The sequence below is a fragment of the Podarcis tiliguerta genome (assembly GCF_965153285.1).
Source record: "Podarcis tiliguerta genome assembly, chromosome: 5".
NCBI lineage: Eukaryota > Metazoa > Chordata > Lepidosauria > Squamata > Lacertidae > Podarcis > Podarcis tiliguerta.
The window spans coordinates 82,675,395-82,688,619 of NC_139538.1; the positions used below are offsets into that span (position 1 = coordinate 82,675,395).

Sequence of the window (13,225 nt, forward strand, 5' to 3'; positions counted from 1 at the left end):
GAGTACATAATAATAGAATTCAACTCAAAAGAACTCTTTTTCCCTTTTAGAGGAAAAATAGGATGTTGATCTCCACTCATGCTTATTGCATTTTGTGCTGCCGTGTCAGCAAAGGTTGTTCCCACATTAGGCATGGGGATGGGCAGGGGACGAAAAGGGGACATCTCTCAAGAGGCACACCTGCTTCTCCCTGTCAAATGTCGAAAGGTAACTGGAGCTCATTGGGGCTCTGCAACGACCATGTATCATCGCATGACAGCGGATGATCCATTTCCAAAGACGACCGCCTCCTTCTGCAAAATGAATAGCCGCAGATCCGCCTCAACCTCCGTCCAAGAGTTGGAGCATGTGATGGACAGCTGCAGGATGGAATTAAATGAGATAGATGAAGTGTGGCCCAATCTTTATATAGGCAACATGTAAGTGTGACCCGGAACGAAGCCGCGGCTTGAGCGTGGGGTAAAAGGAAGGTACTGTACAGCACTGTAATGTTATAACCAATGAATTCACATTGCTAACGGAGGACAGATGTGTGCACGCTGAAGTTAAAGTCTGAAAAGAGTTTCCCTTGTTTTTCTCTGTCGTTCAACAGGGGTGGGGATTCCTGGACAACCTTCATAACAGAAAGCACATTACAAAAATCTGTATATTACTGGGGCAGGAACAGCGCAGATAGTCCTATCACAGAGACACAAGATAATATATTTTATTATGTGCTAAAACTAAAAATCTAAATTCTAGCAAAGGAACCCACTTTCTTTCCCCAGAATACCTGTCCTATCTACACCCAAATGACGCGAACCACCCTCTGCATTTGGGGTGCCCAGTATGTCCTGTGTAAGATACAGATTTTTTTAAAAAAAGAATTTACAGTTGGATGAGAACAAGGTGTGATATGCAGACAGGTGGCGAAAGATGCAAGGAATGTAGACAAGGTATTCAAACTGAGAAATCTGCGGCCGAGTGAGGTAGCCTAGCAGAGTACAGAAATTCCAGTGGCTACTGAAACCTTATATACTGGCGAATTTAAAATGCACGTCTTCAAGAAACATGAGCGGTGATGGACTTTCTAAATTGAAGGTTGAGTTTCTCAGGAACCCTAGCTGTGGGCCTGGTTACAGATTGTATGTCTGAATATTCTATTGATTAATTATGCGTTTATGCACCAAGAATTCCCTGCTCTATCCATATGCAATTTACAAATACAACTCATATTGTTTTATCCTGAAAGTATAATCCTCTGGAGTGATTATCTGCATTTTATATTGGCAAATATACGGTGGATTAATTATACAGTTAGCATGCTCTTGTTAACCTTTGATGCATAAAAAAATCAGATCTGAACCTTGAGGTAGGAAATGGCATAATGTGCTCAACTGATCTCTACCTCTGCTCTTGAAAGGGATACGCAACCACTAGACTGAGCCTCTGTTTTCAAGGAAAGATGCTAGAGAGTTAAATGATTTAGATATCTGCAAGAAGTCACATGGCTGAAGGCAGAAGTTCTGAGAAGCAAACACACTAGAATCCAGTCCCGTCATGGCAACTGGCACATGTCATAATGTATCATTCTAAATTCCGGTGCAGATGAATTTCTCACTAATATTTCAGTTGACCTGAAGCCTACAGAAACTAAAGGGCAACTAAAGCCATCCGCAAAAAAATAACATTCCGTGGTGCTCTTGCAAATTGGATATGGCGCCATGTGACCGTAAGTTATCCAAGTTACATTATCCCCTACCAAATTGTCTGGGTTGATAACTGGGCCGTTATCACAGAAATGCCACTGCTGCGTGCCCGTCTTCCCTGACGCCCACTCAACCCAGGATGGGAAGCCAGAGTCACCAATCAGGGGCAGAGGCACCCACATGGTGAGCCAAAATGCAAGCAGCAATTGACTTTGGGATGATCAGAGCACTCCCCCAACAGCCCCGTCCAACACTGCAAAATATACTCAATGATACTACCAACCCCCCTACTCCATCAGCTAGTATAGTACTCGACAGGACACAGAGCTGTGAAGCTGGAGACAATATTTCAAGCTCTAACAGTGGAAGGGAGAACTGTTAGGGCCCAAAAAGGGGGAACACCTGGCACTCAAACCTCTGCTGCAGATGCCACAGAGGAGCTCCCTTATCACTCAACCGCAGCAACAAACACATCTGGCCATGGCGCACTAGTTCCCTATGCCCCAGTCCCATAGAATCACAAACATTGGAAGCTGGAAGGCACCCCAAAGGTCATCTACTCCAACCCTCAGGCAATGCAGGAATCCTGCCCACATCATCGGTCCATAGCTGTCAACTGTCCCTTATTTGGCGGGAAACTCCCTTATGCCAGCGCTGTGTCCCACTGTTGTCCCTTATTGATGATGTCCCTTACATTTCCCAGGTTTCATGCTCGCCTGGCTCGGGAGGGAAGCAACGGCTCAGGGTCCTCTGCCACATCTCCATCTCTCCCTTTTCCCCCTCAGGGGCGCGTTGTGAGGAGAGAGGTGGCGGCGGGCGGGCAGGCAGCCCCTCTCTTGCGAGACTTCCACTGTACTGCCAGGGGAAGCCGGAGGCGACAGCGGCGGCTGAGGAGGCGGCCTGAGGGAGGAGGAAGAGGAGGGATGCAGAAGGGCGGCACTTCAGCGGCCGCCGCAGTGCTGCAACCGCCTAATACCAGGCTCGCGGGAGGCATGGGCGAGAGTCTCTCTCTCTCCCCCCTCTCTCCTGGGCGGGGAAGGGCTGATGGAACTCCTCGCGCCAGGACGACGGCAGCCCCGACGTGCTGCTTAGCATACCCTCCAACCAGTGCAGCATCTTAATGTAGTGATTTCCCCCTCTGCATCCCTTTCATAACTCTATTTTTATAAATAATTTGTCCATCCATAGTTCAAATTTTTACTACAAGTTTTCTTTCAATCCTACCAATGTATGAAACTCTTTACAATAGCTTTTCAACTAAATTATAAACTTTCCCCGTTCTTTATTAAAGAGGTCCTCTTCCTGGTTTCTAATTCTGCCTGTAAGCTTTGCCATCTCGACGTCATTCATCAGTTTTGTCTGCCACTCTTCTTTGGTGGGAGTTGTAGACCCTTAGAATCATGTAGTCCAACCCCCTGCAAAACACAGTCAGTTGCAGCCAAAGCAGCATGGCTCCATCAGTGGCGGATTTCTATATAAGCGAAGCAAAATCCCTTCTTTTGGCTGCTGATCCCTTATTTTCGGGGCTGCTGGTCCCTTATTTTCAAATCTGTAAGTTGACAGCTATGCATCGGCCACTTCCTGTTGCTAGCTGTTAACTGCATATTTTGTATAAAGCTGTGCTATTTAAGATGTCAATGCAGCGCCTGCTATTGGTCAAAACGTCTCATGAGTGAGCAGCAATAATTCATTAGGACCACATGCTCCAAGCTTGCTAAATAAATCATCCAGGTTCCTCCGATATTTGCCGCCTCAGCCTCTTATCGGAAAGAAGAGTTATACCCTGTCACCGAACCTTTCCCTTTGCCAGCTCCTAGACTATTTAATTCATCTGACCATTTGAAAGCTAGTGTTGGCCGGCATTCAGACAAATCCACTGTTAATAGAATTAAGTAGATCTGACCACACTGAAGTCTACCCTATGGCATAGAAAATATTACTTTATAAAAAGTTTTTAAAAAAAAAGAAGTTTCCAGCAAGAAGCTACTGAGATTGACTCCATTAGTTTAGCAACTAAAGGAACTCAGACTTGGTAGAGATCTGGAGTAATTGTCCCATTTTCGGGAGTTTATACTATTTTTGCTATACTCATTTACAATCAGGTGTGGCCGGTTGCAGAAGAATCACACCCATTCTCTTTGGATCTTGTATTCATATGTATTTTGCATCTGCTACTATCTGTATCTTTCCTTGGCCTTTTGTCATTGTAAAGGGTTTTTCTTGCTGCATTTTCTTGCTGTATATCTTAATCTAATTTGTGTAACTTCCGTTTGCCTCACTGCTTCCGTATAGTTTACAACTGACTTGGACCAAACACAGACCCTCCAAGTGTCCCTATTTTCCAGGGACAGTCGTGGATTTACAGAATCTGTCCCAGTTTCCGATTTATAGAAATATAGAATATAGAAATACTTTATTGTCACTGTACTGCTTGGTTTACAGTGAGATTAAACGAGCCCCCCCCCATCTCTGTCCTTGTTAAACTCTGTGTGCTGTCATACGACCACCAACCCTGAACATCAGCTGCAATGTTGCTGTCTTCCATTCAGCCGCCTCACGGGTAGAAACTGTTCTTTAACCTGTTGGTGTGGCTTATCATGCTCCTATATCTCCTGCCCGAGGGCAGGAGATTAAAAAGGTGCTGGCCAGGGTGTGAGTCATCCCTGAGAATGTTCCTCCCTCTTCTGGGGCAATGGTCTCCTGCAATAACAACTAGCGGACTCAAGGGACAGCCCATGATATTGTGCGCTGTCTTCACCACCCTCTCTAGGGACTTTCTGCCCAGGGCTGTCAAACCAGCGTACCACACCGTAATACAGTATGAGAGAACACTTTCTATTGTGGACAGATAGAAGGAAAGCATCAATTGATTTGATCCCGGAATGTCCTGCTTTTCCTTAGGACGTCCCTATTTTCATCAGAGAAATGTTGGAGGGTATGTAAACAGCAATTGTGTTTTCCGTGAATTGCCGTTCGTTCCAATTCAGCGGTAAAAAGTGTGTTTTCCAGGGGAAATCAGCAGAACAATTGCAAAACTGCTCAGCCCACGTCTAGAAAGGATGGGACAAAGGGGAAACTGCTATCTAAGACCAACCGTTTTCAGCATCTGAAAACAGAACCTCTAACTACGAATGCTTCTGTCTCAATAAATCTTATTAGTGTTTACGAAGCTGCAGGACTCTCATAAGTTGCAACAAAACTGCCTCACTGGAATACGTCAGTATTAATTTATGAAATGTAGATTTCTGATTCAGTGATTCATACTACTCTAGGCAGATCAGCCTTATTGGAATTTGATCCTACCCTACACTCTATTTAAACTTTCCCTGACATTATCAATAGGATGGAAAGAGATGCTGAAAGCACAACCCTTTCGGATCAGCGGCAATCATTTTGAAATAAGTATCGGATGAGATCCTGCTAGGGGAAGCTTACGCAATCCACTGGATTGCCGTAACATCAGGACCGTGCCCTGTCCATATGTTCAAGGAGCCACAAATGAAAGGAAGCTTTCCCTGTTATGGAAATAAAATAACAAATCCAAACAGCGATTCTGTTAGTGCAGCCTGTCTTCATTCTGAAGACGTAAACCTAGTATAAAATCGGCACATTTCACATGCAACATCTGTTTCAAAAGGATGGATGGCGACTTTCTGTGTGTGTGCCCTTCCTGTCCAGATGAAATTATGATTACATCTATATGACAACATTATCCACAGCCCTCGGCTCAGAAAACCGTTCATCTGTGCCAAGTGCAGCTCGGCAGCAGTTCACAGCAGGACACAGAGAATGCCCTGTGCTAATGATACCACATGGTGATATCTGTGCCCTTCGAATGTGATTGTCCATACTGAAGGAGGTTTATCCAGATAAGCGGTTCAAAGTGTGCCCTCTATTGCATCAGCCTTTACAGGAAAATCCTGCAAATCTCGATTAAGAGACCATTGTGCTATATACAAGAGATCAGTCACAGGCTTCCGAAGAAGTTGAAGCCCAGATATCTTAACATGGTTTTCTTGCCCTTTATGATTTCAGAGGGGGAAAGTCCAGTCACAGTTTCTCAGCCTAACCTACCTCACAGGGTTGTTGTGAGGAGTCAAAGGTGACTATGGGGTGCGGCGCTCATCTCGCTTCAGGCTGAGGGAGCCGGTGTTTGTCCAAAGACAGCTTTCCGGATCATGTGGCCAGAATGACTAAACCACTTCTGGTGCAACGGGACACTATGATGGAAACCAGAGTGCACGGAAATGCTGTTTACCTTCCTGCTACAGTGGTACCTATTTATCTACTCACACTAGTGTGCTTTCAAACTGCTAGGTTGGCAGGAGCTGGGAGAGAGCAATGGGAGCTCACCCCATCGCAGGGATTCGAACCGCTGACCTTCCTGATCGGCAAGCCCAAGAGGCTCAGAGGCTTAGACCACAGCGCCACCCACGTCCCATGTGAGGATAACATGTATGGAAGAACCACATACGCCACACTTAGAACGTGGGACCAAAACATCAGGAGAAGCACTTAAGAAAAATGTTGGTTGGGGGCAAGGAATTCATGTTTCAGAGGCATATCTAAATAGCAGTTTTCTAAACAGGTATCTGAAAGTAGGCAGGGATGATTCTTACCAAGCCTCTGCTGGCAGGCAGTTCCACAGGACAGGGCCTGCCACAGGAAAGACTTGGCCCACCAGACCTCAGGAAAAATGAAGATGCAGCTTTGGATCTGGGAGCTGTGGCAATAATGATAATGATAATGATATTTTCTAGGAATTTGAAGTGGGATTAGCAGCTGCGTTGCCTGCTGAAAGAAATGCATATGCACTCACTATGCTCTTCTTACGTATTTGTTTAAATACCGTATTTTTCGCTCTATAAGACGCACCAGACCACAAGACGCACCTAGTTTTTGGAGGAGGAAAACAAGAAAAAAAATATTCTGAATCTCAGAAGCCAGAACAGCAAGAGGGATTGCTGCGCAGTGAAAGCAGCAATCCCTCTTGCTGTTCTGGCTTCTGGGATAGCTGCGCAGCCTGCATTCGCTCCGTAAGACGCACACACATTTCCCCTTACTTTTTAGGAGGGAAAAAGTGAGTCTTATAGAGCAAAAAATACGGTAAATAAATCAATAATCAATATCCAACACTTTCTCATTCATCGGAAACTAAGCCCTGTATTACTGTTTGCACTATGATAAGATGAGCCAGTGTGGGATAATGGATTGAGTGTTTTTGGTTTTGTTTTTATAATTTTTGTTAAATTTCTGTTTTGCATTTTAGAATATTCACTTAAACAACCTTAAAATATTGATGACGTCCATTCCTCTCTTTCTGTGGTTCATTTTGCACAACATAAATCCCTGCATATTTTACATAAAATAAACCATTCAGTATTCCATTATCACATCCATCAAAACTTATTTACACTGTTGAATTTATCTTAATGCTGCCAGCGTTTTCAAATAGACACAATTTTCCCCCATATATTCAATAAACATTTCCCAATCTTCTCTAAACATATGTTCTTCTTGTTCTCTTATTCTATATGTTAGAACTGCAAGCTGCGCATATTCCATCAGTTTAAGTTGCCATTCTTCTTGTAATGGTGAGAGTGTTAGAACTGGGAGATCAGGGTTCAAACCCCACTCACCCACTGGGCGACCTTGGGCCAGTCACCATCTCTTAGCTTAACCTACCTCACAAGTTGTTGTGAGGGTGAATCGGGGAGGAGGAGAACCCTGTAAGTCACCTGGAGATGCTTGGAAGATAAAGATGGTATAAAGGGAAACGGACCACTGACCAGCGACACTGAGCCAGTGTGGTGTAGTGGTTAAGAGCGGTACTCTTGTAATCTGGGGAACCGGGTTCGCGTCTCCGCTCCTCCACATGCAGCTGCTGGATGACCTTGGGCCAGTCACACTTCTTTGAAGTCTCTCAGTCCCACTCACCTCACAGAGTGTTTGTTGTGAGGGAGGAAGGGAAAAGAGAATGTTAGCCGCTTTGAGACTCCTGAAGGGGAGTGAAAGGCGGGATATCAAATCCAAACTCTTCCAATCCATTCGGTCCAGTCATGACCGACTCTGGGGTTGCGGCGCTCATCTCGCTTTATTGGCCGAGGGAGCCGGTGTACCGCTTCCGGGTCATGTGGCCAGCATGACTGAGCCACTTCTGGCGAACCAGAGCAGCGCACGGAAACGCTGTTTACCTTCCCACCGGAGTGGTACCTATTTATCTACTTGCACTTCGTGCTTTCGAACTGCTAGGTTGGCAGGAGCAGGGACTGAACAACGGGAGCTCACCCCGTTGCGGGGATTCGAACCGCCGACCTTCTGATCGGCAAGTCCTAGGCTCTGTGGTTTAACCCACAGCACCACCTGCGTCCCAAAGATGGTATATAAATGTAATAAATAAATAAGGACATGGGGTTCATTTCTGCTCACCTGCCCACTTTCATATCTGTTTCCCGGCAGCACGGCAGCACACAACAAGGAAGAGCTAAGAAAATGGGGTATCACTCACATACTGAATGCCGCACACGCTGCCTGGGGAAGCAAAGGAAACCAAACGTTCTACGGACCAGAGTTCCATTACTATGGAATAGCAGCAGAAGACTCCCCAGACTTTGACCTCAGCGTACATTTCCGCCCTGCCTCCGAATTCATCACCAAAGCCCTAAGTGTACCAAACGGTGAGTGCCTTGGGATGGAGAAGTTTCTGAAACAACAATGGGATATTAGCTCCGCCCAAGGCATGATGGAGAACAGCAACAACCGGGAAAAGGTAGACAGAACATTTTACAAGGACAGGAAGAAACACCATGGACAGAATATTTGCCACACACAGGAAGAACAAGGATATAGTTTGAGTGCCTCACTTGTAGTTCTATAAATCATTTAATGTGTCAACACGAATAGAAGTTATTAATATTGCCGTTGTTGTATAAGGGATTATTATTTTGACCAGAATGTAATTGAAATTAATAAGACTTTGGAACGCAAAAGTAATCATCAAACCATCCATTATAGCATGCGGGGGGCCACCTAAATTAAATAATTTGGTATTTGAATGATTGGTATTCGTAATTGTATTATAATTTGGCATTGTTATAATTAAGCTATTATTGGACTGTAATTGAAAACTAATAAAAAAATTATTATCAAACGGTGAGTGCCTGCCCTGGTGGAACTGCTGCACTGATGTTTTAGGTATTGGCTGCAGCATAGCATGGGTTGCTGGTGTCCTGGGCAGACAAGCAACCATTTTGAGATAGGTCAGACTGAGAGACAGAGTGAATGAGTGGCCCAAGGTCACCCAGTGAGCTTCAGAGCCACTTGACAATTTGGATTGCTGTAATACAAATTAGGGACCCCAAAAATCCCCTATTGGAGGAGCTCAAAGGAGTTCCCAGCTGCTCTCTTCTTAAATCATTTCATCTCCATTCCAGGAAAGATCTTGGTCCACTGCATTCTAGGCAGAAGCAGATCAGCAGCCCTGGTTCTGGCTTACCTCATGATCTGTCAGAATTTCTCCCTGGCTGACGCCGTCGGAAAGGTCCTGCAGAATCGAGCCATCTCCCCGAACCGAGGGTTCCTGAAACAGCTGCAAGACTTAGATCTGGAGCTACGGTACAAGATCAGGCTGTGTCAGCTTCTGTAACGTGAAGAAGAAAGCAAAACGGCAAAGTGACAACATCTGACAGAGAACTTGGTTTGCACTGCCAATCTCAGCAATTAAGCTTGAGGCTGTGCTATTTATCTTGACAGGAATTTCGAATGCTTAGTTTGGGAGCGGACCTTGACATCTAGAACATCTAGATGCTGGTTAGGCGCTTGAATTTTCTGGATCTTTTTAAGGGAGATTGAATTTATAGCTTATAAGATTGAGAAGGGGCCACAGTGCCCCCATAGAGCATCTCACATGCAGCTTTCAGATTTTTTCAGATTGCTCACATATAGCATCTCACTAATCCTGGTTTACCACAACTTTGCAAAGATAAGTCATTATATTTAGATAGAAATGTATACGATTCAAGTGGTGGTCGTGGTGGTCTGACGCAGTCGAAATATATATAAAATAAAAAAATATAAAAAATGTCCAGTAGCACCTTAGAGACCAACTAAGTTTGTTCTTGGTATAAGCTTTCATGTTGCTACTGGACAATTTTTTTAATGTATAAGATTATACAAGTAAGGAGCTTTTTGAACCCTAACCATTACTGCTGGAAAGCCCTTTGCACTGAATTAATAGTTATCTAAAGAACGGGAATGCATTTACCGTATTTTTCGTCCCATAGGACGCTCCGTCCCATAGGACGCACTTACTTTTTGGGGCGGGAAATAAAGGAAATTTTCCCCCCCTTTATTTCCCCCCCAAAACCAGGTCGGGGAACAGTGGGATAGCTGCGCTGCGCCTCCCCGCTGTCCCCCAAGCTTGTGGGGCTGGCCGATGTCTGCCCGGCGCGAGGGGCGCTCTGCTTCAGGGCGCCCCACGAGCCGGGTGGCAGGCTGCCGCCCGCAAGCCTTGCGCGCCTGGGGGGAGTTACCCCCCGTGCGCAAGGCTTGGCGACACCTGTGCGAAGCACGGGGCGTCCTCCGAAGGGCGCCCCGTGCTCCGCACTGCAGGCTGCCGCCCGCAAGCCTTGCGTTCCCGGGGGGACTTCCCCCGGGCGCGCAAGGCTTGGTGACACCTGCGCAAAGCACGGGGCGTCCTCCGAAGGGCGCCCCGTGCTGCAGGCTGCCGCCCGCAAGCCTTGCACGCCCAGGGGAACTCCCCCCAGGTGCGCAAGGCTTGCGGATAGCTTCCTGGAGCCTGGAGAGCAAGAGGTGTCGGTGCGCACCGACGCCTCTCGCTCTCCAGGCTTCCACCAAAGCCTGCATTCGCTCCATAGGACGCACACACATTTCCCCTTCATTTTTGGAGGGGAAAAAGTGCGTCCTATAGAGCGAAAAATACGGTAGATCTCAAATAGTAATGTGTTACTGGGGATGGATTTTTTTTTTTTAATGGACAAAATTATAAAGGTAAAGGTACCCCTGCCCGTACGGGCCAGTCTTGCCAGACTCTAGGGTTGTGCGCTCATCTCACTCTATAGGCCGGGAGCCAGCGCTGTCCGCAGACACTTCCGGGTCACGTGGCCAGCGTGACAAGCTGCATCTGGCGAGCCAGCGCAGCACACAGAACGCTATTAAGCGGTCCCTATTTATCTACTTGCACCCGGGGGTGCTTTCGAACTGCTAGGTTGGCAGGCGCTGGGACCGAGCGGCGGGAGCACACAGGCTTTAACCCACAGCGCCACCCGCGTCCCGGGACAAAATTATAATCCTAAATAAATAAGAGTAAAAATGTGCACCCCACCACCGAGACCATTCCACTGTAACTATCCAACCTCCCAAAATTTCAACACCTCTTGCAGTGGTTTTACCCCCTTTCCATTTTAACAGACAAATTCTACAAACACCATCCATACCTCTTCAAAATCATTTCTCCTGCATATTCCCCATCTTACCTTAATGGCACATGTTAATTTATCATTAATAGCAATATCCCACACCTCTTTATCCCATTCTTCCATTTTATATTCTCCTTGCCCCTTCCACTTCCTAGCTATAGCATTTCGTGCAGCTGTCAACAAATTTGTGAGCAAGTTCTTCACAGCCTGCGAACCTTCCACCCCATCGTAAATTGATAATAATGCTATCTCTGGAATTTTTTCCAGCTTTCACCCAGTGATTTGTTATCTCCTTAAACACTTTTTGCAAAAAATAAAAATAAAAAATAAAAATAAAAATGTAAATATTTACACCCCCACCACACGGGAACATAATTCCTGGTTTCCTGGCATCCCCTCCAACATAACACCAAATATTCCTTGTTTATTTGATCCCGGTATTTAACACCAGTCAGATTAATACCGGGAGTGGATGGATTTCTGGGGACATACAGGGCTGGTCCTTCCATGAGGTAGTGAGGTGGCCACCTCAGGTGGCATCCCTAAGATGACAGAGCTGTGGGCGTTGTGCAGCCTGCATTGTGCCACCAAAGGCTAGGCATACATTCATGGCTTAAAAGGCAGTGAGTTCATTTCCCCCTACTGCATTTCAAGTTGCATTTGCCCTTGCTGCAAACACACACAAGAGCGGACAGGAAAGTCTTCATCCAAGGCACATTACCTGCCTGGTTTCGCTGTGCCTGGCACTGTCCCCTGTCCCAGTTGCTCCAGGAACATATCTCCTGGGAAGAAATGGCTGCTCTTCCTTTTCTGGTGCATCAAAAGGGAAATCCTCCTGGATCAAGATAAGGGAATGTCAGGGACCGTGCTGAGGAGGGCTGCACTGAGGAGGAATGGTGAGAACCTCCCCCTGCTCCTGCTCCTGGATCTTCCCAGGAGCAAAAGGACAGTATAGCTTTGGAACAGTGGTTTGCAGAGGGGCATAGTTCAGAAGGCAGAAGCTGGGAAATACTGGATGGGGAACAGCTAGGAGAAGAAACACTGGGAGAGAGAGGGTTAACAGATTCACTGTCTCTGGACAGCATTCCTCCGCTCTCCCCAAGGTCAAGAAGAGCTGAGAAAGTGGCAGAACAGAAAGCACAGAGGGTACAAGCTCAGATTTCAACATGTAGAAGTGACGTGGATTAATAGGAACTTAAGGGGGTGTGATCCTTAACTGGGAGCACCGCCACACTAGGAGATGGGTTCTATGTTCTCTCGCTGTGATTATTAAAGTTTCTAACCGGTAAGAAGACCCCTTTTCCTTTGTTCTGCTTATCTACTGCCACGGGAGGGAGGAAGCTGATTCCCTGAAGCCTGACAGGGAATATGTGATGGCAAATTTTGGATAGGGACTTCTGGTTTGCAGGAGAAAGGAGCCTAAAGCGCGGTGGCAGAAAGTTCTTCGCCCTATTGATCAAACACAGCTCCAATTCATTCCTGTAGGCTTTGCTCCAGAGAACTTCCCACTGGATTTGGCCGTAAGTCTTTGGATTTTTTTGAAATATCAGTAGGCATATAGGTGCCCTGCACCTGTTGCACAGTGCAGTCAGATGCACACCACAACTGATGGTTGGCATTGTAAATATCTCTGCTGTGTATCACTGTGGCCCAGAGCAGCTAGAACATTTCAAAACCACTACAGAATTAGTAGTACCCCGGCATCCTCCTTTTACTACTGGCGCGAATAGCCATTGCCTAGGGAGAAGTTATCCTCTTTACTTTCAAGGCTAAAGGATCGTTTAACATTCATCAAAACTCCAGACGCTATTGTGAGATGCTTCGTCTTGTCTGTCAGAGATTTTTCCCTGCCTGGATTTTTTCAGGCTGGGAAACTTTATTAACAACTTTAATATTTAGTAAGCAGCGTTTATATGGCACCCAGAAACAGTGTTCTCCGGCTGGCTAACACCGATGAAACATTAAGATGCTGTATAATAATAATCGCAGAACAATAAAAGCAATAAACAAGTCCCATCATGAGCAAAACAGCAAATAGACATATACCGTATTTTTCCGTCTATAAGACGCCCCCTATTTTGGGGGACTCAGATTTAAGAA

The 13,225-nt window shown here is 46.0% G+C and overlaps 1 protein-coding gene across 1 annotated transcript; it reads left to right on the forward strand.

Moving 5' to 3' along the window:
* Window positions 1-78: 78 nt before the first annotated feature.
* LOC310677495 (dual specificity protein phosphatase 13A-like) lies at window positions 79-9,944 on the forward strand (the record flags this gene model as incomplete). The annotated part of the gene is made up of 3 exons (XM_083440644.1): window positions 79-419; window positions 8,148-8,365; window positions 9,122-9,944. The coding sequence occupies 3 exons, from the start codon at window positions 79-81 to the stop codon at window positions 9,331-9,333; spliced, it is 771 nt and encodes a 256-aa protein (XP_083296770.1). The 3' UTR covers window positions 9,334-9,944.
* Window positions 9,945-13,225: the final 3,281 nt, after the last annotated feature.